Raw genomic sequence first — 24,838 nt, 5'->3', positions numbered from 1 at the left:
TTTATTTTCACGCGATAGTTCTTGCGTAGGACTTCATCTATGCCGTTCATTGTTTCTTCTAAATCCTTTTTACTCTCGGCTAGAATTACTATATCATCAGCAAATCGTAGCATCTTTGTCTTTTCACCTTGTACTGTTACTCCGAATCTAAATTGTTGTTTAACATCATTAACTGCTAGTTCTATGTAAAGATTAAAAAGTAGCGGGGATAGGAAGTATGTCGGTTTGTTTTTCTTTAATCTTCCTTCTACTATTAATCTGAGGCCTAAAATTGCTTCCCTTGTCCCTATGCTGTTCCTGAAACCAAATCGGTCTTCTCCTAACACTTCTTCCACTCTCCTCTCAGTTCTTCTGTATAGAATTCTAGTTAAGATTTTCGATGCAGGACTAGTTAAACTAATTGTTCTGTATTCTTCACATTTATCTGCCCCTGCTTTCTTTGGTATCATTACTATAACACTTTTTTTGAAGTCTGACGGAAATTCCCCTTTTTCATAAATATTACACACCAGTTTGTATAATCTATCACTCGCTTCCTCGCCTGCACTGCGCAGTAATTCTACAGGTATTCCGTCTATTCCAGGAGCCTTTCTGCCATTTAAATCTTTTAATGCTCTCTTAAATTCAGACCTCAGTAACTGATTCCCGGCCATCTGAAAATGCTTAAAACCATCTAAAAACTTGAGCTCGTGACATCGCGTCATCTACATACGTTCTTTTCAGTTTTGAAAACGTTTCAGTAGCTTTTTTACCAATTTTAACATAAAATTTGGTTGAACAACGTTGCTCATAGTTAGTATCGCTCATTTTTGTAACGCACAACAAAAACTCGTTTCAGGAAAAGTTTGTTTACGTCTCACGCGGCAACAATAAACTAAAAATATTAATACTTAATAAAAATCAGCTGTTGATATAACCATATGTTTACTAGTAACTTTACAGTGTTGCCAAAAAAACTAATTTCATTACTTTATTTACAGACTTCGTATATCAGCTAGAAAGATATATATATATATATATAATTTGATAATTCATAGCATTAAGGATGAAAATGAGAAAAGGAACAAATTACAACTGATTAGAGATAAATTAAGGATAAAAATAAGGAATTTCGAATTACATTTTCCTAAAAGAATTGATTTCTTAAAGGAGAGGAATAATTAAGGAGGGAGTTATTGCACTGGTCTTACTATTTGAAGGAAAATAGAAGCTATTGTAAACAAAAAGTTGGTCTTTTTCGGGCTGTGATAGTTTAAATAAAAATCAAATTAAAATGTATAATAAAATGAAAAACCTAAACAATAAGAAAAAAGGAAGAAGAAAACGGATGTAGGTTAAGTTAAATTTACTTCTATTAAAGAATAAGATATATATATATATATATATATATATATATATAAATAATACAAGTGCAATTACATTAATAAGAGGTTAGACCTAACATATGACCGACATAAGAAACAACTGGAGCGAGTCGAAGAAATACTTTCACAATAATGAAAAATTATTGTTGTACTGTTAGAAAACCAATTTATTGATTTAATGATTATATAAAATATTTTTCCGTAACGAAATTGAAGTAAAAACGACAACTAAATGAACACGTACACTGTTCCACTGAAAATAACTGTCATAAGAACGTGTTGGTTTAATTTGTACTATTAAGGACCAAAGAAAAAAAATACTATTCACAGCGTAAGATACTAAGGAAAATTCACTGAATGAAGAGATAAATATTATTATAAAAAAGCTGATAACGATGTCGGTGAAATTTCTCAAAAACTATATAGAGCTTAAACTATAACCTTTCTAATAGTCGATACGGAAGATCGGTGAAAGGAATTACTCGTAGAACCGTATGGACATTTCGTTCCTTAAACAATTATCATCAGTAGACACTGAGATTTTAAAACTCATATACAACAGTCTAAACTGAAAAAAAAAAAACAAAAATGTACACAATTGAACGACCTTCCCCTTCAGACCTTGTCTGAATATATCATAAGCCTTGACAGTCGCCGGGAACAAGACTCCGCCTACAGATACGATGTGCGACTGCCTCCGCGAATGGAGTACATTTCACACTCCAATAACTAGGTCCCATCATCAGGTGTACTCTTGCTAGACCGACAAACAAGTTAATCTTAAACTAAAAACAAATATATAACGGCCATTAAAAAATAAATATCTAAAACTGTGGGTTGTTTCTGACGCGCGGCTTAGACACAAAATAATTAAAAATATTTATCATTTAAATAGATTATTTTTTGATTAGAGATTACAAAGAAACACATTCACTTCTAGGGTAGGCAGACTGGTGTAGCCCGCGAGGCTTAACGAATCAGGTACCGAATCAACCAGAAGATCCAGTTCCGGACTCAGCCAGCCCGTAATTACTTTTTAATATTTTAAATATTATTCATTTAATTTTACCCCTCACCTTTGACGTCAAAACTTAGCAGACGACTACAACAGTATTTTTTGGGGTGAAGTTGCGAATCTGCAAAAATTTTTTTTTGTAAATATTGTTATTTTTTAATTGTTAACAAATGCGCTTAAGAAAACTACGACCTTAAGTAGGCGAAATCTAGAGATACTGAGGGTAACCCACCGGGTTGGTCTAGTGGTGAACGCGTCTACCCAAATCAGCTGATTTGGAAGCCGAGAGTTCCAGCGTTCAAGTCCTAGTAAAGCCAGTTATTTTTACATGGATTTGAATGCTAGATCGTGGATACCGATGTTCTTTGGTGGTCGGGTTTCAACTAACCACACATCTCAGGATTGGTCGAACTGAGAATGTACAAGACTACACTTCATTTACACTCATACATTTCATCCTCATTCATCCTCTGAAGTATTATCTAAACGGTAGTTACCGGAGGCTAAACAGGAAAAAGAAGAAGAAGAGATACTGAGGGTGACCTTGCTCTACAGCCTCCACCCCCTTGACCTTTCAAGTTGAAATTTTAATGGCATCAATGTCCCATGTATAGAAGTAATCTGACCTAATCTTGTCAAAATAGGTCCTGTAGTTCTGAAGATTTAAGGTGATTAAAGTGAGACACCGAAAACACACGTACATTCGAGCATTAACATCTGGAAAATTTCCATCCGGTTTTTTGGATTCCTTAGATGTCAAAATCCGGTGAAAACCGGATATGCCCAAACTGGACCGATTACAATGCTTTCCATTCTACAGTTGTAGATCTGCTTCAGGGCTATCTAAACGGAAAAGTAATATTTGACAAAGTATTGCATGACTTTCTCGGCAAAAGTGTTAAAAAAAAAACAAAACAGAATATACATTTTTTAAAGGTGGAGAATAAATCTGAACAAAACGCTTTTTAAAAAAATATAGGTTTATGCTTAAATATTTGCTTAAGTAAAGTTTTCTCTAAATCTAACATTCCCTACATAAAAGGCTAAAATAACAAAAATAAAATTTTCAAGCTATATATTTCTTTTTCCATTTTAGGTCCGGGGTTTAAAATTTAAAATAAAGCTGACGACGTTTCTTCGTAGTTCTAAATATAAGTTTCAAAAAATTTTTGAAAAAAGTATTTAAACGGAAGGGAGATAAAGTGAAAGAAAAGAAAACATATATTTCATGTTTAATAGGTGAAGGTTGATTTTTTTAAGAAAAAATATCTTCGTATTATTTATATATACAATGTACGCAACAAATTTGCTTTAATAATGTTTTCTCTAAAATACTTCTGAAGAAAATCGAAATCGATTTTTCATGAAATTCCCCCACTCCTTAACGAATTTTGAAAAAAAATAATAATACGATCAACGCCTCATAAAAAGAAATACACGAACCAAATATGAAGGAAATCGGTTCAGTCAATGATATGAGATAGGACAAAAGAGGTCAAAAAACTCAGTAGAGCTGACATACACAAATGCGGATGCACACAAACACGCGCGCACACACACACATCTACATATACATACGCACGCACATATATATGCATATTTCTTTTGATGTAATTGAACTACTTGGACCCTAGAACGTAAAAATTTGCCAAAAATAACAGATTACCCATTTTTTGACACGATCCCCGTATTTTCCCCTTTAATAATATAATAATAGTATAGTTATTATAGCTATATTCGCCGAGAAAGTAAAAATTTATACAAATGTAACGTAGGTTCGGAAACGCTTCGTTTTCCTGTTATAACGAGGGTTTCAAAAAGTACGCAACCCCTTTGTTTGGGGGATGTGAATCTGTTACAAAAATATTAATGTTAATAAAATATTTAACGCTATTCAAATTACCTTTAATAACATTAGAATAGATACTGTAATGATTTCTTGTGATTCCCTCCGATCTTGTCGGGGTCGACTGGATGCAATGAAGCCGCGGTCATTCCACCGGCTGGGGTCCTGAGGGCTTTCCCTACTTCCGAGCTAAACCTGATGGCATGTAAATACATGCCATCAGCATACGCATACTTATGGGTATGGTAAATATGAATGTTAGAGTTGGTGTGCGTGCGTTTATGCGAGGGCGGTGCATATGTACTGGTTTTTTTACTTCAAGTGTGTTTGGTTTTGGTTTGTGCTGGTTTTTTAGTTATGTGTGCATCTGTTTTTGTGTCTAAGTGTCTTACTATTTGCTTTCTTGTCTGAATATACCATAAGCCTTGCCTAAGCCTAAACCATAACCCTACACAGTCGCCGGGAACAAGACTCCGAGTACAGATACGACGTGCGACTGCCTCCGCGAATGGAGTACATTTCACCCTCCAATAACTAGGTCCCATCATCAGGTGTACTCTTGCCATCATTAGGTGTTAACTTGACAAACAAGTTAATCTTAAACTAAAAACAAATATATAACGGCCATTAAAAATTCTTTATATTTATCTGTATTTGTATTTGTCACCATTGTTATTATTATAAATTTGCCTGGTTGTAATTTGAACATTTTAAATCAATAAATTATAATTATATAAACATTATAAAATGTTAACAACTAGTCAATATCCTGATCGAGCCGCGCGGAACCATGCAACACGCGACAGTACATCCTATTGTTTTTATTTCAAGTAGATTTGATATGGTTTCCAAATTAAATTTAAAAAAAATTTCGTACGTTCCCTTTATTTAAGAAATTTATTATTTACTAAAAACATACATAAAAAACAAAAAAATTAAAAGTAAAAAAAGGTAGATAAAAACTATTTTCTAATTAATAAAGCTATGATTATTAATCTCTTAATTATATATGTAGTTAAATCAAGGTAGATAAAAACTATTTTCTAATTAATAAAGCTATGATTATTAATCTCTTAATTATATATGTAGTTAAATCATTTCATACATAATATCAGAACATACGAGGTGCGACAATAAAGTAATGAGACTGATTTTTCTTTGCAAGATGTGGCAACCCTGCAGCTTGCGTAGGCACATCATCTTTGACCTTAGTCTATAAGCTACTTCTAGTCCAAGCGGCATATTGATGCAACTGCTCAGTCGTGAGTTTTGCTGTAATAACTGAACACGTGTTTTTGTCTCTCGTCACAGAAATGAAACCGCAAAATATTGCGCGACGGTATGCCGTTTCTTTTTGCGTTAAATCGGGTGAAAACGCGACGACAACTTACGGTAAGCTTCAGAAGGTTTTCGGGAACGAATGTTGAAGATGAAGACCGCAGTGGACGACCATCAACCTCATGGACAGATGTCAACTTGACCAGGGTGCGTGAAATCGTACGATCTGATCGAAGATTATCCGTGAAAATGATCGCAGAAGAACTCAACATCGATCGAGAAACGGTTCGTCTAATATTAACTGAAGATCTTGGCACGAGAAAGATTTGTGCAAAAATGGTCCCCAAAAATCTCACACAACAACAGCGAGAAACACGGAAAAATGTGGCAGCCGATCTGTTAGAGCAAACGGAAATCAATCCAGATTTGTTGAGCCGTGTTATCACTGGTGATGAAGGTCGGTTTTTTCAATACGATCCAGAGACAAAACGCCAAAGTTCGCAATGGTGCTCAAAGGGATCACCCGGACCAAAAAAAGCTCGCATGTCAAAGTCAAAAGTGAAACGCACGCTTATGTTCTTCTTCGATTCCAAGGGAATTGTTAATTAAGAGTGGGTGCCTCCTGGACAAACAGTTAACCGATATTTCTACAAAGAAATTTTAGAAAGACTTCGTAAACGAGTTCTTCGTGTCCGTGCTGACATCGCTGATAATTGGATTCTGCATCACGATAATGCGCCATCCCATACTGCTCTTTCAGTACAGCAATTTTTAACCTCAAAACAAATTTCAATAGTACCACAGCCACCTTATTCACCAGATATCGCTCCGTGCGACTTTTTTCTATTTCCAAGAGTCAAAATGGTGGTCAAGGGACACAATTTTCAAACAACACAAGATGTCCATAAAGCTGTGACGAGGGACACAAACACGTGTTCACTTATTACAGCACAACTCACGACCGAGCAGTTGCATCAATGTGCCGCTTGGACTAGACGTAGCTTATAGACCAAGGTCAAAGATGGTGTGCCTACGCAAGCTGCAGGGTTGCCACATCTTGCAAAGAAAAATCAGTCTCATTACTTTATTGTCGCACCTCGTATATATTCAACATCGTTTGTGTTAAAAAAATAATAAATAAAATAAATCTAATAATTTTATTAATTCTTTCCTTTGAAACCGATCTGTTTATATATAACTTAATAGTTATGAATCAATCATAACTATTTAATAACTACTTAATAGTTATGTTTCAAGTAGGAAACATCTCTTCAGCACCAGTAACATCATTACGAGCTGAAGAGTAAACGGCAGGGTACGGAATGGAAACATCCAAATTCACCCTGCAAAAAAAGTTCAAGACCCAACCGTCCGCAGGAAAACTGACGCTTACGGTTTTTTGGACTCACAAGGCTACTGGAACATTATGAAGAAAGGGGCACGAGAATAAACAATGCGCATTACAGTGAGACGCTTACTGCCAAGCTGAAGCCTGCAATCGAATCAAACGCCGAGGACTGCTGTCGAAATGTGTTGTGTTGTTGCAAGACAATGCCCGTCCACATACTGCTGTATGTAAGGCACATTGGTTCGAATCGGACTTCTCCTTTTTTAACTTTTTTTCTAATTTATATATATTGATTTATTAATAATTATTAACATCTGATTGTAAAAAAAAATTTTTTTACGATAAATACTAATTCAATAACAAAAAAAAAAAAAAAAAATATATATATATATATATATATATATATGAAAAAATATCATCATTATTAATGAAATAAAAATTTTATGTACTTTTAAAAATGTATATATGGAATTTAATAGGCGTACAAGGAAGTCATGTGGTGTCCAAATCAGAGTTTTATTATTAATAGCCGGGAAACTGCATCACTTTCCCGGCTATTAAGCATTCCCAAACTTTGTTAACATTGTGTATGTATGTGTGTGTATATATATATATATATATATATGTAAGCTTATTTACTGATTTGACATTTAAAACAGAAATTTGAATTTTATCAAAAACGAAACGGAATGAAGATTACTGTAGTATAACAATTTTAATCTAAAACAGTCATTTAAGTTCTTGAAAATACCCATAAACAGTTCAATCTAATTTTCTCGTACATAGATTTTTCAAAATTAAACTTTCATATTTTTACTGTATCAGTTTGTTTGTTTATTGACAACTTAACCATGTTTTGGAACGTCAAAAGTAAAAAATCTGCTGCGGACACTACATGACTTCTTTGTACGCCTATTAAATTCCATATATACATTTTTAAAAGTACATAAAATTTTACGTACTTATTTAAACTGAAGAGTACATAAAATTTTATTTCATTATTAACTTTTGATATTTTTTCATATTTTTTTCTTTTTTATTATTAACTAAGCTCTACCCGCCACGCTTCGCTGTGGCACATTGTGGTTGCATGGATGAGAAATGAGAAACAAAACAAAGCATACGTTTCATAGAAGTTTAATTTTGCAATACTTGTGGATATACAATATTTTTTGTTTTTCCACTGTCTGCGTAGATATAAAGGCTATCTGGTTTGCCGACTCGGAAACACGCAACATACAGTTGCCCATGTGAGAAACAATCCGCATCTAAATATAAACCACACAATTCTAAAGATTGACCTTGAGCTTTATCGATTGTGATTGCAAATGCCGATCGAATTGGGAATTGCAATCTTTTAAATTAAAATGGTGTATCGGTCGGGATTATGGGTATTCGAGGAATGAGGACATCTTCACTTTTGAAAGGCCCCGTTAAAATCGTTGCATCCACTACGTTATTCATCTATTTCTTAACTGCAAGTCGCGTGCCGTTGCAGAGTTTTGGCTGATTAATATTCCGCAACAGGATGATTGACATTTTTTGATCGAACCGTTGCTAGAATCGATCTAATGAGGAATGTTTTCCCAGTTCCTCCTGGCGCATCCAAGAAGAAGGTCCCCCCAACTCCGTCATTTATCATTTGCATTATGCGATCGTAAATACCTTTCTGTTCACGCGTTAATTTGGGAATGTTTGATCGGACATATGACTGAATATCACCGATGTTGTAACTCTGTTCACGGCGTAAATCCACATCAAATGAAGCGATCGCAGCTCGGGTGGGTGCTGGCATTCCCAATTGACTAAGAACTTTATTTGCAATAGCTAAGCACTTGTCTTCATTATTTATCGATGCTTCGTTGTAAATACCTTCTGTAAATTTCACGGTCATATTGGTATTTTCTAGGCGTACTCTATGCAAAATATCCTCAGCCATATGCGATCGATATCTTTCCCGTAACTCTGTGGGAAATGAAAGGAAGCAAGCGGTCAATATAATTGCGAATAATGCGCGAATTTGGTTTGGATGTGCAGTGTTGCACGCGTCATTAATACATATATCCCACTGTTGGTCGTTTTTTAATAAATTCAGAGCTTGTTGAAAGGCACAGCTCAATCACGACACGATCACACAAAAGTACCTCGATTAAAGTGTATAGTAATATGGATCAGATGCAAGTGGATCCGTTTTTTTTTTTTTTTTTGTTAATAAACAATGTAATTGGGAACAGGTATTGTTTCACATGTGACTGCGGTTGTGGTTAGCTAGTATGGCGAGTGTTCCCCTGGTTTCCGGTAGATGGCGCGTTCACTGGTACACAGCTGACCGTTAAAAAAACTGTTTTCTCGCGGTCGCGGGTATGTGACTGATGCGAAAAATAGATAAAAACAATCTTTGATGCGGGTTATATATCGTGCTAAACTTTTGAGCTCAATCGGTGTAGAAAATTTTGTGTTTTTGAAGCGTACACAAACGAACTTAACATTTTTATATATAAAGATTATTAATACATCAATAAATTTAAAGAAAAAAGAAAAAAAAGAAATAAAGTCGGTTTCAAACCGAAGGGCACCTTTGAAAGATCCAAATAATTCATTAATTAAATTTTATTTGGCTATAACTCTGGAACCAATGAAAATAAGTACCACTTATGATAAATCGTTGAAAAGCTCTCAAAGAGGGCTTTTATTACTGCATTTAAGAAAGTATTTTTTGGACATTTCTGGTCAAGTCGATTGTAATCAAAAGGGAACGCGCACAATTAGATGTTATAACAGTCCTAAATCCAAAATTTCAACATCCTACGGCTAATCATTTTTGAGTTATGCGAGATACATACGCACGCACAGACGTCACGCCGAAACTAGTCAAAATGGATTCAGGGATGATCAAAATGTATATTGGAAAGAGAAATTTTTTGCGATCAAAATACTTCCATTACCTGTACAAGAAAGTAAAAAATATATTTTACGAAAACTAAGTGTTTATTTTATTTGTCAAAAATTACTATAGATAAATTTGTGAGACCTGTTTTATTCAATTCTTTAGGTAAAAAACTTTATCAAACAATCAAATTTATCTATAGCTTAGATAAAGGAATCCAAAATTCCTTTATAGCTTACTTTTACTGATGGGGAAATCACGGAGAAATTTTTCGCTAGCTGAACCTAAAAAATAAAACAAACCTAAACCCACGTTTTGTATAATAGTTTGTTTTTTTCAGTTAGAAAAACATATCCTACTAACCATTTTATTTCTTAATGAGATAGAAATAATATATTTTTTTATGTATTTATTACAACCCGAGAATCTAAGGTTCGAGTCCTGCTAAAGGCAGTTGTTTTTATAGGATTTGAATGTTAGACTGTGGATATCGGTGTTCTTCGGCGGTTGCGTTTCAATTAACCACACGCCACAGGAGTGGTCGACCTCAGTCTGTTCCAGACCACATGTTTACCGGAACATTTATACTTACGTATAAGCCGGTCTGCCTTCACGTGCGCGCGCGTGCGTGAAGGCAGACACACACACACACACACATACACCCACATGCATCCAGACTTGGCAGTAGTTGGATATATATATATATATATATATATAAATAATTTAAATTGGTTTGATAGAAAAGAATATCTACTGAAGATTACCATTAATTATCAAAATGCGTTTTTAATTTAACATTTTTATTTATTTGTAAATAGTTTTTTAACGTATTTTTTATTTATACCGTTAAATAATTTTTTTTAATAGCGTACATATCTTGAAAAATTTCCGAAAACAATTGTTAAGTAAAAAATCGTTTATCTTATCTACTAGTCTGAAGAGGTACAAAAAAAAGATAAAAAACCATTTATAACACTTTATATTTATTTAAATGTATCAGCTCATTTACAAAATTAATTATTAAAAATATTTACGTGGTGATGATGTACGAGGTGTAACTAGAAAGTTTTAAGATTGGGCCCCTCTTTCGAGGGGGGGAGGTTTGCAGAAGTACAGGAATTTCAAATCTGTCTAAAAATTCCGCGATCGAGAACGCACGATGAACCGGTTCCTTGACGTGATTGAGGACCTAATTCTTGTCTCGCCAGAGTGCAGGCATTTTTTTCATCACATTTTCGATTAAACGCTGAAGGACACTTTATAGGTATTCCTGGTTGAGTGTCTGCCCCTTACGGGAAAATTCGTAATGCACGACATCCGTACCGCAGAACTGAAGAAAACCACCAACACTGTCTTCACATTCGACGATTTTACCTTTGTTTCCGAATCGTACAATTAACTCACGATTTATCACCTGAAATTACTATATTAAACAAATTTAGGTTAATTTCGGCCCGATTAATCAGTTTTTGCGACACTTGGAAGTCGGTGTTGTTTTGCCGGTCTGGCAACAATTTCGGAATGGATTTCGCGGACATTCTACACAAGTACAAATCTTCAGTTAAAATTGATTTAACCGCGTAGAAACTTAAATACAATTCATCAACCGTCTTCCTAATTCTTAAGTCTACGGTTAGAGCTCACTAAATGGAAAAAATTTCGCAATGTTTTCGCTGGTTTTTGAAGCGGAAAGCCGGCCTGAACGAGTTCATTTTCGATTGATTTGTGGCCATCTTTGAACCTCTTGAACCAGATAAAAATATTTGAACGGCTCAGATGATATTTATCTCCGAAAGCTGTTAATTTTAAAAGTTTATAAATCTCCGAAGATGATTTCCCGATTTTCAAACGAAATTTGACACGAACTCGTTCCGTTTTTTTTTCATTCGTTTTGCAAAATCAATAATCCGCCAAGAACCAGAACAATCTTATCACGATATATAAGAACTCACCGCGATACCACTTTCTACTGAACAAAGATATCTTAGTGATCTTTTCGGAAAGTTTCAAGAACAAAACGAGTTTCCCTTCTACACCCGCGAGCAAACCTACCAGCCTGTTATTGAGCCGTGGCGACAGCTATCTTAAAACTTTTCAATCACACCTCGTATTAACATCTCTACCTTTCACCCAGAAACTCCCGAGTTCAAATGTATCAAATCTAATTGTTCTTGAGTATTTTTTATTTTTACGGTCTAGAGTCGTCTGAAGAAACACCTTCAGTCAGTAAACATATTATTATTTACGATATCGCCACTTAAGTTTGAAACTTGTGCACGGGATATGGAAATGAAATTTGTAACGTATGAAAAATTCAAAGCCTGACCGGGATTCGAACCCGGGACCTCCAAATGAAAGGCCGACACCGATCCATCACGGAGATCGGCGAAATTAACCGTGCATTTTAATGGATATCTTAAAAATGGATAGGTAAATCGATGCGAGGTTTTTTACTAGCGATTTTTTCGTCAAATTTTACACGAAAATAATAGACACATAAAAATAATAATTGGTAATAATGGTCATATAAAGGTAGTGCTATTTAAAAAAATAAAAGTTATGTTCAATATGGCGGCCAATTTTTTTAATTTTAGAGACAAAATGGAGAAAAACAGTATTTACGTCCGCATTAGATGGGATTGATCAAGATTCTTTAAATTAATATCTCTCTCTATATATATATATATATATATATATATATATATATATATATATATATATATATATATATAATTATTATTTTTTTTATTTATTTTTTTTGGGGATATTTAAAACATAATGTACATAAAGAAAACCTATAAAGGTTGACGACTTGAAAAAAATATAATTGACGAATCTGCATGGGTACATCATAACTTACAGCATAAAAAATTTAAACAGATATCTCGTGCTTAAAATTAACGCACTGCCAAGCTATAGAAGGGAACCATTTTGAACATTTCTTGTAGAATGGTATGCTTTAAAAACTTATTGTATAAATTTAAGACTGAACATTTGACTAAATTTTAAAATTAAATATTGTGATAAAGAAAAAAACTTCACTAGTTATATCCAATAGTATAGTATAGTGGTTATTATGAATTTTTTTTTGTCTTCAGTCATTTGACTGGTTTGATGCACCTATCCAAAATTCCCTATCTAGTGCTAGTCGTTTCATTTCGGTATACCCCGTACATCCTACATCCATAACAATTTGTTTTACGTATTCCAAATGTTGCCTGCCTACACAATTTTTTCCTTCTACCTGTCCCTCCAATATTAAAGCGACTATTCCAGGATGCCTTAATATGTGGCCTATAAGTCTGTCTCTTCTTTTAACTATATTTTTCCAAATGCTTCTTTCTTCATCTATTTGCCGCAATACCTCTTCATTTGTCCACCCATCTGATTTTTAACAATCTCCTATAGCACCGCATTTCAAAAGCTTCTAATTTTTTCTTCTCAGGTACTCCGATCATCCAAGTTTCACTTCCATATAAAGCAACGCTCCAAACATATACTTACAAAAATCTTTTCCTGACGTTTAAATTAAACTTTGATATAAACAAATAGGATTTTCACTTAAGGCTCGTTTAACCTGTGCTATTCGGCATTCTATATCGCTCTTGCTTCGTCCATCTTTAGTAATTCTACTTCCCAAATAACAAAATTCTTCTACCTCCGTAATCTTTTCTCCTCCTATTATCACATTCAGTGGTCCATCTTCGTTATTTCTACTACATTTCATTACTTTCGTTTTGTTCTTGTTTATTTTCACGCGGTAGTTCTTGCGTAGGACTTCCCATGCCGTTCATTGTTTCTTCTAAATCCTTTTTACTCTCGGCTAGAATTACTATATCATCAGCAAATCGTAGCATCTTTATCTTTTCACCTTGTACTATTACTCCGGATGTAAATTGTTCTTTAACATCATTAACTGCTAGTACCATGTAAAGATTAAAAAGTAACGGGAATAAGGAACATCCTTGTCGGACTCCCTTTCTTATTACGGCTTCTTTCTTATGTTCTTCAATTATTAATAACTGAATAATTATTATTATTATTATTATTATTATTATTATTATTATTAATACTCAATAGTTATTGTGAATTATTATTTATTATTATAAAGGCTGTGATTATTAGTGTGTGAGCCGTTAATTCCAGTATTAACTGTTAAAATTTGTTATTGGATTTTACTGTGAAGGTAATACTAAATAAAAAACGTTTACTTTAAGATGGCGGACAAAAAAATTTCAAACGCACCATAGGTAGTCATTTTTTAACTATGAAGATTCGCACTTGTTTCTATCTCCTAGCATCCCTCAGTTTAAGCCGTTTCCATATTTTAACACGCACACACACACACACATATATATATAACAAAAAGTAGGAAGGGAATTTATTTTACGTTTCCGTTGTAAGCCTGTATGTAGGTAATATATATACAAAGTTATATATATATGTATGAGTATTGCGTATAAAAAATTGTTTTGTTAAAAATACAGAATGAATAATAGTTATGTGTTTCCCTTCCCAAATTTCCCACACTCTTATTTTTATTACCATTGTTTGGGATTAATTTTGTGATAGCTCGATGTATGATTTTTAGAGCATTAACCTAATTTGCCTGATGTTTAACTATTAAGGAGAAAAAAAATATATATATTTGTTAGTTGTCTGTGCATATAAGTATATTTATGTCACGCCCGGGTGTAATACGCATAATATTTTATATATATATATATATATATATAGAGAGAGAGAGAGAGAGAGAGAGAGAGAGAGAGAGAGAGTGAGAGTAAGTGAGTAAGAGAGAGGAAGAGAATGGACATAAAAAATGTTTTTACTTTTATATATAGTTATACATATAAGTAAATTAACAAATGAAACAAATATTTGTTATTAACAACATATACAAAGTAATTCAGGAGAATAGGGCAATATTTTGACAACTCATTCTAGAGGCTAAAAATAAGAAAAAAGCTCACATAAACATAGGTCCGAAAACGCTTCGTTAGCGAGTTATACAGGATGAAAGATTTCGCCCGAGTTTCAGTTCCTCCGGGTAAATTACGGCTTTCTGAAATTCTGGGAAGGTCAATTAAGGGGTAAATTCAACTGTTTCTTATGGTTTTGGAGCTGGGAAATCGAAAAAAATAGGAACCTCGAGATAGGGTAGCTTCCTACTGCAACCGGTAGGAGTCTAATATCCCTTAAACTAGTGATGCCAGTAGAAGAAAGCAACGGCATCAAGGAACTCCTACACGGTCTGACAATGCGGCTTACGCCACATTGACTTACCGCTTATGAGTGACCTATTTTCCCCTTGACCACTAAGTTACAGGGTGGCCTGAGTTCTGCCCTCCCCCCTCAAGAGCTGGGCAGTCGAACATCATGTGTCCGTTCGACTGGACCTCCCCGCAAACGCATAGCTCATCAGATGCCAGGCGGAACCGAAAAAAATATTGGTTTAAATTCGCGTGGTTGGAGAGCACGTGGGCCCTTAAAAACGAACTTGAGGCGTATCATCCACCCCAAGTCCTGAATAAATCTATACAAGGAACTACCCTTAGTCGTGACGTGCCATTCTTGTTTCGATGCTTCCATTGCGAAGCTGTAATCGAGGTAGATAATCAAAGATGAATTTGAAGCGTTAAACTCAAAGATTTATGTAAAAAACCGCTGTGAAAAAAATGAATTGAAATTCATAGGGCAGCATTTTGAGGAAACTCTTGTAAGGTTTTAAAAATGTATAATAAATTTTACTACGTATAAAAAATGTATTATTGTTTAGGTTCAATTTTCTTAGATAACAGCTGTAAATATCTTATTGACAGGACATTTTTCTTTTAACGTTGACAATCAACAGTTATGAATATAATAATTATATTTATTTTTTCATTTCAATTCCCATTTATAAATATCATAATTAATCAATAATCCCTGAAGATGGAGTAATAATCCGAAAGCGCTTTGATAAAAAACATTCACAACTTTTGGTACGTGGATACTTTTTTTTTTATATAAAATATATTATCGATTTAATAGCACAAGTATTGTTTTCAGCTTTTGAAATATTGTATGTCCCGGTCAAGCGAATTTTGGGACACCCTACATATATATTTTTCCTCTTATTTTTTCTCTTCCCTTAATATAACCTATTTTTGTTAAAAAAAAGAAATAAAGTAATTACTTAGACAATTGTAATTTTTTTATTAAATAAAAACGAAAACATATATTAAACTAGCATAAATGATAAATGAAGAAATATAAATATTATTAATACTCTGTCTATGATTAATAATAATAAAATTAAAAAAAAAAAAGAACGAACCAATTCTTTTAACAACATAAGAATCGATTGACTGATTTGAATAATATTCTAAAAAACAAAAATATCCGGACAGATAATTCGTAGTTCTATAAAGGGCTAGTTCCCTTGTTCGTATAGTAAATAATTGATGTCGTAGGATATGTTCACGGCCAACATACCGTGTAAGGTATTACTTCAGAGGATGAATCAGGCTTACATGTATGAATGTAAGTGAAGGGTAGTTCTTGTACAGTCTCATATCGACCGTACCTGAAATTTCTGTTAAATTGAAACCTAACTACGAAAGAACACAAGTATCCACGATCTAGCATTCAAATCCGTATAAAAACTGCCTTTACTAACATTTGAACCTTAGAGCTCCCGACTTCAAAATCAGCTGATTTTGCGAAGACGAGTTCACCATTAGACCGATCCGGTGGGTTAACTTAAAGGACATTTTTAAATCGTATTCAAGACATAAAACCAAAAATATTTTCGTATGGAAAAACACTCTACCTCGCTTCATTTTACCTATTTCTACAATTTTTCTTTTTTTAATAAAAATTTACATGTCACGAACAGTCTGAAGTATTTTAATGAAATCTGATGTACATGTATAACATAATGTATGTACATGATCCAAAAAAATTAAAATGAAATTGTAAACCGTACGGTAAGAGTCTCGCAGATATGATTTCTTTCGCTCAAAAATTTAACAAAATGATACTTATATCAAAAAAGGTAAGACACTACATTTCTATTAACAAAATCTGTTATTAATTTAGAATTTTCTTTAAAAAAAAAATATATCTTAAATGTATATAATATACAATAATAGGTAAAAAACAATGTTCAAGCGTTCCATATAATAAGCAAGAAAAAGAAAAATTTGTTACAAAATTCTTACCGGCCTGATTTCATTTATTAAACAATCAATAATTATAAGAACTGTATTATTTCTGAAAATGTGATATGTATTACATATAAATAAAATTGGGCAGGTAAGAGTTTTGTAACAAATTTTTCTATTTTTTGTTTATTATATGGAACGCTTATTATCTATTATTGTACATCGATTGTCTATTACATATATTTATCGCGTATTTTTTTTTTCAAACAAAATTCTAAATTAATAACAGATTTTGATAATAGAAATGTAATGTCTTACCTTTTTTGATATTAATTTCATTCTGTTAAAAACTTTTAACTGTTAAAAACCTGTGTGAAAATGCCATGTCTGACCGGGATTCGAATCCGGTACCTCAAGGTGAAAGACCGAGACGTTATCACTCACGCCACGGAAGCCTGCGAAGAAGAAGAAGAAGAAATGATATCTGCGAAACTCTTACCGTACGGTTTACAATTTCATCGTAATTTTTTTGGCTATCGCTGTGAGATTATTATTCTTTTTTTTAAGAATTACTGATTATTTTAAGGATTTATTATTAAAATTTATTGCCTTTCTGGACTTTTTTATATTTCTTCGTCAATTAGTAATAGTTCTAATTGTAAAATAAAAATTTTGCCGATCGAATCTATTTCCGTATTATGTAATAAATCTTTGTTGCCGCATTTGCAAAATTTTCCTAACGTTTGTGATTTTGTGTCTTATTACAGTTATAATCTCATGTAAACTAATACTTTTATTTTTTTCTTTAATGAAGTGATTTAAAAAAAAAAAATTGTTTCATTTTCAGTACTTTCATTTAAATATAAACATTTACGATTAAAACAGGCTGTAGTATATTTTCTTTTAAATTTTATTATTTCAATACATTATCAACTTTTTGTAGGCTACATAGTACTATCAAGCACTGCTACCTAGCGGCGTGATTCGTAGAGTCACCTTTAAAAAAAAGAAAAAGTTGCATAATCGAGTCTCCGGAATACCTGTAGAATTACTGCGCAGTGCAGGTGAGGAAGCTATTGAGAGATTATACAAACTGGTGTGTAATATTTATGAAAAAGGGGAATTTCCGTCAGACTTCAAAAAACGTGTTATAGTTATGATACCAAAGAGCGCAGGGGCAGATAAATGTGAAGAATACAGAAAAAAAAATCGAGAAAAACTGGCTTTTTAAAGCACTTTGTAGGTTTTTTGTTTACAGGATATCAATTGGTACAACTCTAAAAATGAAAAACTAACTGAGTGTATGCAGTTAATAAATAATCGGAATCGATTACTTACATCACCAATCATATATTGAATATCACAGTGGGCAGGTTTCCTGAAACGAAAAAAAATTAATTTAACAAAAAAACAAACATAAATACACAAATAATTAAAAAATATTTTTAAAAGTATTAATTAAATAAGAAATTCTTTTTTCATATAAATCCTAAATTATTTTTTATTATTTCTATTAGCAGACTCGCCAATGGTTCGCTGTTGCGAGATTTGAGTGTATATATATATATATATATATATATACAGAGTGATTCAGGCGGATAGGGCAATACTTTGACAACTCATTCTAGAGGCTAAAAATAAGAAAAAAGTTCATATAAACATAGATCCATTAACATTTTACATAATTAAATTCTCTACAATTTATGTTTAAAAAATGTACGATTTATTGCCAATTTAACAACTTTATTGTACGTCAAACGTAAAAAAATGTGTTTTTTGACCCTATTTTTGGCGTTTTACATGGAATATCTTAGAAACCAAGAGAGATACAGTTCTATGACCTATTTTTTTCGATTTCCCAGCTCAAAAACCACGAGAAACAATTGAATTTGCCACTTAATTGACCTTCCCATAATTTCAGAAAGTCTTAATTTACCCGGAGGAACTGAAACTCAGGCGAAATCTTTCACCCTGTATAACTCGCTAACGAAGCGTTTTCGGACCTATGTTTATATGAACTTTTTTCTTATATTTGGCCTCTAGAATGAGTTGTCAAAGTATTGCTCTATCCTCCTCAATCACCCTGTATATATATATATAGAGTAAATGAACACAATTGAAAGTTGATAAAACATTAACAAAATGAACATTACAGAACTTCACAAAATTTAACCTTTACCTTTTACCCTCCTTTCCTCTCCCTTACCCTTTCCATCTCCCATTTCTCTTTCCCGTTTTCTCATTTTCTCCTTTCCCCATTCCATTTCCATTTCCTTTTCCCCTACTCCCTTTTTTCTACACGCGTAAATCGGTCCAGTAGTTTTTAAGCTATAGCGGACACATATAGGAAACACTGAATGGAATCGTAAAATATTTAGTGTAGCGGGTGTTGCTTTTACTTCCAACAGATAGCGCTGTTTTTACCTTTCACAGGTGTGAAATCTTAGCTATATAAATAGTAGGTATATAAAAACACGCGCGTATTCAAATGCAATGTTGTGTCAAATTTTCAAAGCAATCGGTTAAGAACTTTCGGAGATTTAAGATTTTGAACAAACAAATATTTACATTTTTATTTATATAGACTTTCAGGTTTACAACTTACACATCGCGATTTTGATTATTCTACCTATCAGATAAACTGCTTCAGCTTATTCTATTTACATAGCTACTTAAAAAAAAAGTGTAATGTATTAAGAGTATATGTATGTTTGTTCCATCGTAGCAGCTCAACGGCTGAACCGACTTAGATGTATGACCCCGCGTTGGACTTAGGTTTTCGGAAGTGTCATAGGCTATAACGTATGTGTGCAGTCTTGTACAGTCTCAGGTCGACCATATATTATCGTTAAGGCAGCAGGGAAGACGCCCCGTTTAGGAGGGGTGGGATGCTCCAGTGTCCCACCTTCAATGATTGAACGGGAACTCCTAGGGTCCTTAGGTGGAGAAAAGAAAGATCGAGACCCGGTCTGGGGCCCAGTTGGGGACTCCGTATTAAAGGCAGGCGCTTATTAAAGGTCGAGACCCAACCACTTGTGGGGGGGGGGGTGCTGTTCGGAACGGCATAGCCGGGTCTGGCATGGTTTCCCAGGGGAATAGAGGCAACTGGCCGTGTTATACGGCATCGTGGAACGGGCCTTGAGGGGAAGGGAGTTATAAAAAAAAATTAAAAAAAGAATATTTGTTTACATGTAAAAAATTATTTTTTAAAAAAGCTTTTATTTAACTAATATTAATATTAACATTAATAAAAAAAAGGAAAGAAATTGGAAAAACCCTCTAAAAAGTAAAAAATAAATTATATATATAATAAATAAATGTAATAATTATTAAATTTTAAAATTAAAAGTAATGAAAATATTTAATTAAATAAAAGCGTGGCGCAATCTTTATAACAATTTTTCGAATTAAGTATTTATAGATATTTGCTGTATTTTAAAATATATTTTTTGTTTAATGTTGTTTAGTATATGTTTACGCTTTATTTATCTGCAACAAAATAACTCAAGTTTTAATTCTTTAATGGATCAAATTTGCACCAAGATGGGTTAATAAGATTAAAAATAAAAAATAAATTTTGTTTATAAAAACTGCGCCACGCTTTTATTTAACTAAATATTTTCATTTTAAAATTTAATAATTATTACATTTATTTATTAGATATTTATATAATTTATTTTTTACTTTTCAGTGCATCTTTATATTTGTTAATATATTATATTTTTTTGTTTAAAATTCTCAATTTGATTTAATTCTTATTTTTTTACTTTTTAGAGGGTTTTTCTAATTTGTTACCTTTTTTATTAATGTTAATATTAATATTAGTTAAATAAAAGCTTTTTTAAAAAATAATTTTTTACATGTAATCGAATATATTTTTGTATTTTTTTTAACTTTTTAGTCTTAATGAACAATAAACATTTTACATCCAAAAAAATATTCTTAATAATATTTATATCTGAATATTATTGTTTGTTCAAGTTTGTAATTATTAAGGCTAAAAACTAAAAATATTTATTTTTACACATCGAAGTTACATACGCGTACCAAATTTCATTGATTTTCATGATAGTTCATGAGAAATAAAACTTTTCAGTAACATGCATGAATTTAGCGTAGGGGTAGTGGAAGGGGGGTTGGTGCTGGGTAATATACAAATTCTAACACCGTAGTATTGTATTGTCGTCGAAGTTACATACGTGTACCAAATTTCATTGATTTTCATACGATAGATCATAAGATATAGCAGTTGCAAGATTTGATTATTCCTAAAGCAAGTTAAAAAAAAATATTGACCGTATCTGAGATGTGTGGTTAATTGAAATCCAGTCACCAAAGAACATCGGTATCCACGATCTAGAATTCAAATCCGTATAAAAGTAACTAACGTATAAAAGTAGGACTTGAACCTCAGAATCCTCGACTTCGAAAGCAGCTGATTTACGATGACGAGTTCACCACTAGACCAATCCGATGGGTGATCAGCGGTTTACTGGAAATCGAATATGTTTCGTAAAAAGTCGAATTAAATGGGAAAAACTGAGAAATTCAGATATTAAAAAATCTTAGTGTTTTTAAAATTACTATTAAAAAATTTCACGTATTTTTTATTTATCACGTTTTTTATTCAGAACTAGTTGGACCCTAAAACGTAAATATTTGCAAAAAACCAGATACCCCCATTTTTGACATGATCACCGTAGTTTCCCCTTTAATATAACTATTTTAGGTATAATCCTAGGTAAAATAGAAACTTGTCCCTGCTTTCACTTCCTTCACTAATCTAATTAAAAATCATTTTTATTATTCATAATAATACAAAACCGGTTAGTCTAGCGGTTAAACTCGTAATCCCAAAATCAGCTTATTTTCGAAGTCGAGAGATCTAAGCTTCGAGTCCTTATAAAGGCAATCCTTTATATCTATGTGGATTTGAATGCTAGACTGTGGACAACGGTGTTCTTTGGCGGTCGGGTTTATATTGTGGTCGACCTCACTCTGTACAAGACTACATGTTTGCAAATACGTTTATTTACATTTACATTGCACTACGTCTGCAGCTACGTCCGGGCTGACAAGCCGGTAGCAGCTACTGCATTTGCCTAAACACACACACACAGAACGAGAGAGAGAGACCCCCAGACTGAGTAGCAAGTGGAAAACTGGTTGGAGATAACATCAATAATATTACAACGGGCACAAAATTATCTTAATTCCTTTGTTAAAAAATTCAGCCATATCTCTGGTATTTAACAACAGATTTCAACTGAAAAGCAGTCATTTTGTTCGCATTTCAATTTTTTAGATAAAAACATAATTTGAAAAATCTAATTTTTTTCACGGAGTTATTGCTCGCCATTTTGGAATTTGAAACTTAGTTATTTTGTAGAAGATTTTGTTTAGGTACATGTAAACTAAATTTTATTAAAATATCTCAAGCCGATCTAAACATACATAATTTTATAAAAAAGAAGAAAATCGGCGGACAGTAAGAAAATGAAACGAGAACGGGGATTTCTCCACATGGTCATTTTTTGTTTTTTTTTTGATGTCCTGTATCAGTCCATTACATTTTTGGGCTAGGAAACACTGTATGTGTGGATGTGTGCGCGTGCGCGTATGTATGGCTGTGCGTGCACGCGGATATATATATATATATTATATCATCATTTTCCAAAAATTGTTTGCGCGTGTGTATGTGCGCGCGCGCACACACTCGCACACACACATATATATATATATATATATATATATATGAATGTTTGTTTGCCCCGTATGCGTTCTATACCATTCATCCGCTTGCGAAGAAACTTTGGTGAGTTGTTGTGCGCACGCCCGCGAAGATTTCTGAATTAGTTTGGACCCACTAGGTGGCGCTGGGGATCGATATACAGGGTGTCCCATATAAAACGCAACCCATCAATCACTCATCCGCGAAATTTCAAAAGTCAAGCTTACTCCCCTACTCGTTACTGAAATGGACTCGGCCAACATCTGAACATCGCGGCGACGCAGTAGAACACTACCGATAGTAATAACAATGCGATCATAACGTTCAGTGTATTGCTCGCTAGAGACAAGATGGTGTTTTCGCTAGATGAAGGTGTTTTCATTGTCGAGTCGTACTTCAGTACGAAATCAGCGGTTGCAGTGCAAGATTTGTTTCGCCGTAAGTACCCGGATAAACCAGCTCCTAACAAAACATCAGTATTAAGGTTAGTCGCAAAGTTTACAGAGACCGGTTCTGTTAATAACAAGGAACACAAAAGATCTGCGTCGGTGTTGAATACAGATACAGCCGCTGAAATCAAAGACCGAAATACTCGCCTCGCCAAATAAATCGATCAGACGTTTGTCTGCTGAAATTAATTTGTCTAAATCGACTGTTCATCGGGCGACCAAACGATTACAATTACGACCTTATCGCGTTCAAACGGTTCATCGACTTCTTCAGCCCGACAAAGAAAAACGGCTACAATATTGTCGACGGTTCCGTCGATTTCTGCGTGAGGGAATTAACGTTACGGATTCGTTATTTTTCACAGATGAAGCACGGTTTCATTCGGATGGCTACGTAAAAAGCCAAAACAGTAGAATTTGGAGCGCATAAAATCCCCACGTTTATCACAAAAAACAATTACACCCGCAGAAGTAGGGCGTGTGGTGCGCGATATCGCGGAAGAAAATAATCGGTCCTATTTTTTTCGAGTACACCATTAATGCAGAACGATATCGGGATATTTTATTTCGGTTCATCGCATTCTTGGAAGAGGCAGACAGACACTGCCGGCTACAACATGACGGTGCGACGTCGCACTACGCGGGTTCAACTTCTGATTTCGTCGAGGAATTCTTTGGTAATCGTGTTATCGGTCGAGGCTTGTGGCCACCAAGATCTCCAGATTTGACTGCTGCGGATTTTTTTCTACGGGGTTACCTCAGAGAAAAAGCTTACAGCAACAAACCACGAACATTTGAACGATTGAAAGTCGATATTGAACTAGCTGTATTAAATATCCGGCCACAAACTTTGAAAAAAGTTGTAAGAAACGCTGTAAAAAGAATTGAAGCTTGTATTCAAGAAGATGGGGGCCACTTCCAACATTTACTGTAAATGTAAAGTAATGGATGGTAATAATAAAAATTACATTTACATTTACACATACCTTTTTATTATTTCAATGCCTACCAATATAAGGTTGGGTTGCGTTTTATATGCGACTGTGTGTATATATATATATTGGTTAGCTGGCATCTCTCCCGCCACCACCCCATTCGGTCGCCCTAGATATATATATATTGGTTAGCTGGCATCTCTCCCGCCACCACCCCATTCGGTCGCCCTTGAGCATAGACCAAATGTCCAAATATATATATATATAATCGTTTTGCGAAACTAACACATCCCAAATCACGAATAATATAGTTGTGATTTCACAACTAATTAGTCGATTACCGACTACCGCCGCACACAAAATAATTAGCCAGACCCATAAACAGAACAATCTTATTACAATACTAGCAGCAATACCCGGCAATGGTTCGCTATGGCTAGATTTGAGTATATATAAAGATTAAATGAACACAATTGAAGGTTTGATAAAATATTAACAAAATGAACATTACGGAACTTCGCAAAATTGAGCCTTTCCCTTTTACCCTTTCCCCTCTTTCCTTTTTCATCTTTACCGTATTCCCTTTCTCACATTTTCCCCATTTCTTCCCCCTTTCACTTTCACTCAATTTCCCCTTTTATTTCCCTATTTATCATTCCCTTATTTCGTTTCTCCATTCATCTTTCCCCCTTCCCTTATCTTTTTTTCTCCGTTCCATTTCCTTTCCCCATTTCCCCCTTTTCCTTTTACCTCTTTAGATTTTCCGTTTTACGATTTTCCCCTTTCTCCCTCTTCCTCGCACGTAAATCGGTCTTGTAGTTTTTTAGTATACAGTGGAAA

The 24,838-nt window shown here is 33.7% G+C and overlaps 1 protein-coding gene across 1 annotated transcript in view; it reads right to left on the bottom strand.

Annotated features, from left to right (window-relative positions):
• Abcd3 (ATP binding cassette subfamily D member Pmp70) overlaps positions 1-24,838 on the bottom strand; it is a 166,556-nt gene that overhangs the window by 95,729 nt on the left and 45,989 nt on the right. The window contains exon 2 of the mRNA XM_075379646.1: positions 18,222-18,261. Within this exon, the coding sequence (XP_075235761.1) occupies positions 18,222-18,261 (40 nt within the window). The remainder of the gene's footprint in view (positions 1-18,221; positions 18,262-24,838) is intronic.

This window comes from Lycorma delicatula, chromosome 12 (genome assembly GCF_047948215.1).
Source record: "Lycorma delicatula isolate Av1 chromosome 12, ASM4794821v1, whole genome shotgun sequence".
Classification (NCBI taxonomy): Eukaryota; Metazoa; Arthropoda; class Insecta; order Hemiptera; family Fulgoridae; genus Lycorma; species Lycorma delicatula.
The sequence above is the reverse complement of the archived record's forward strand: the minus strand, read 5'-3'. Positions and strand labels throughout refer to the sequence as shown.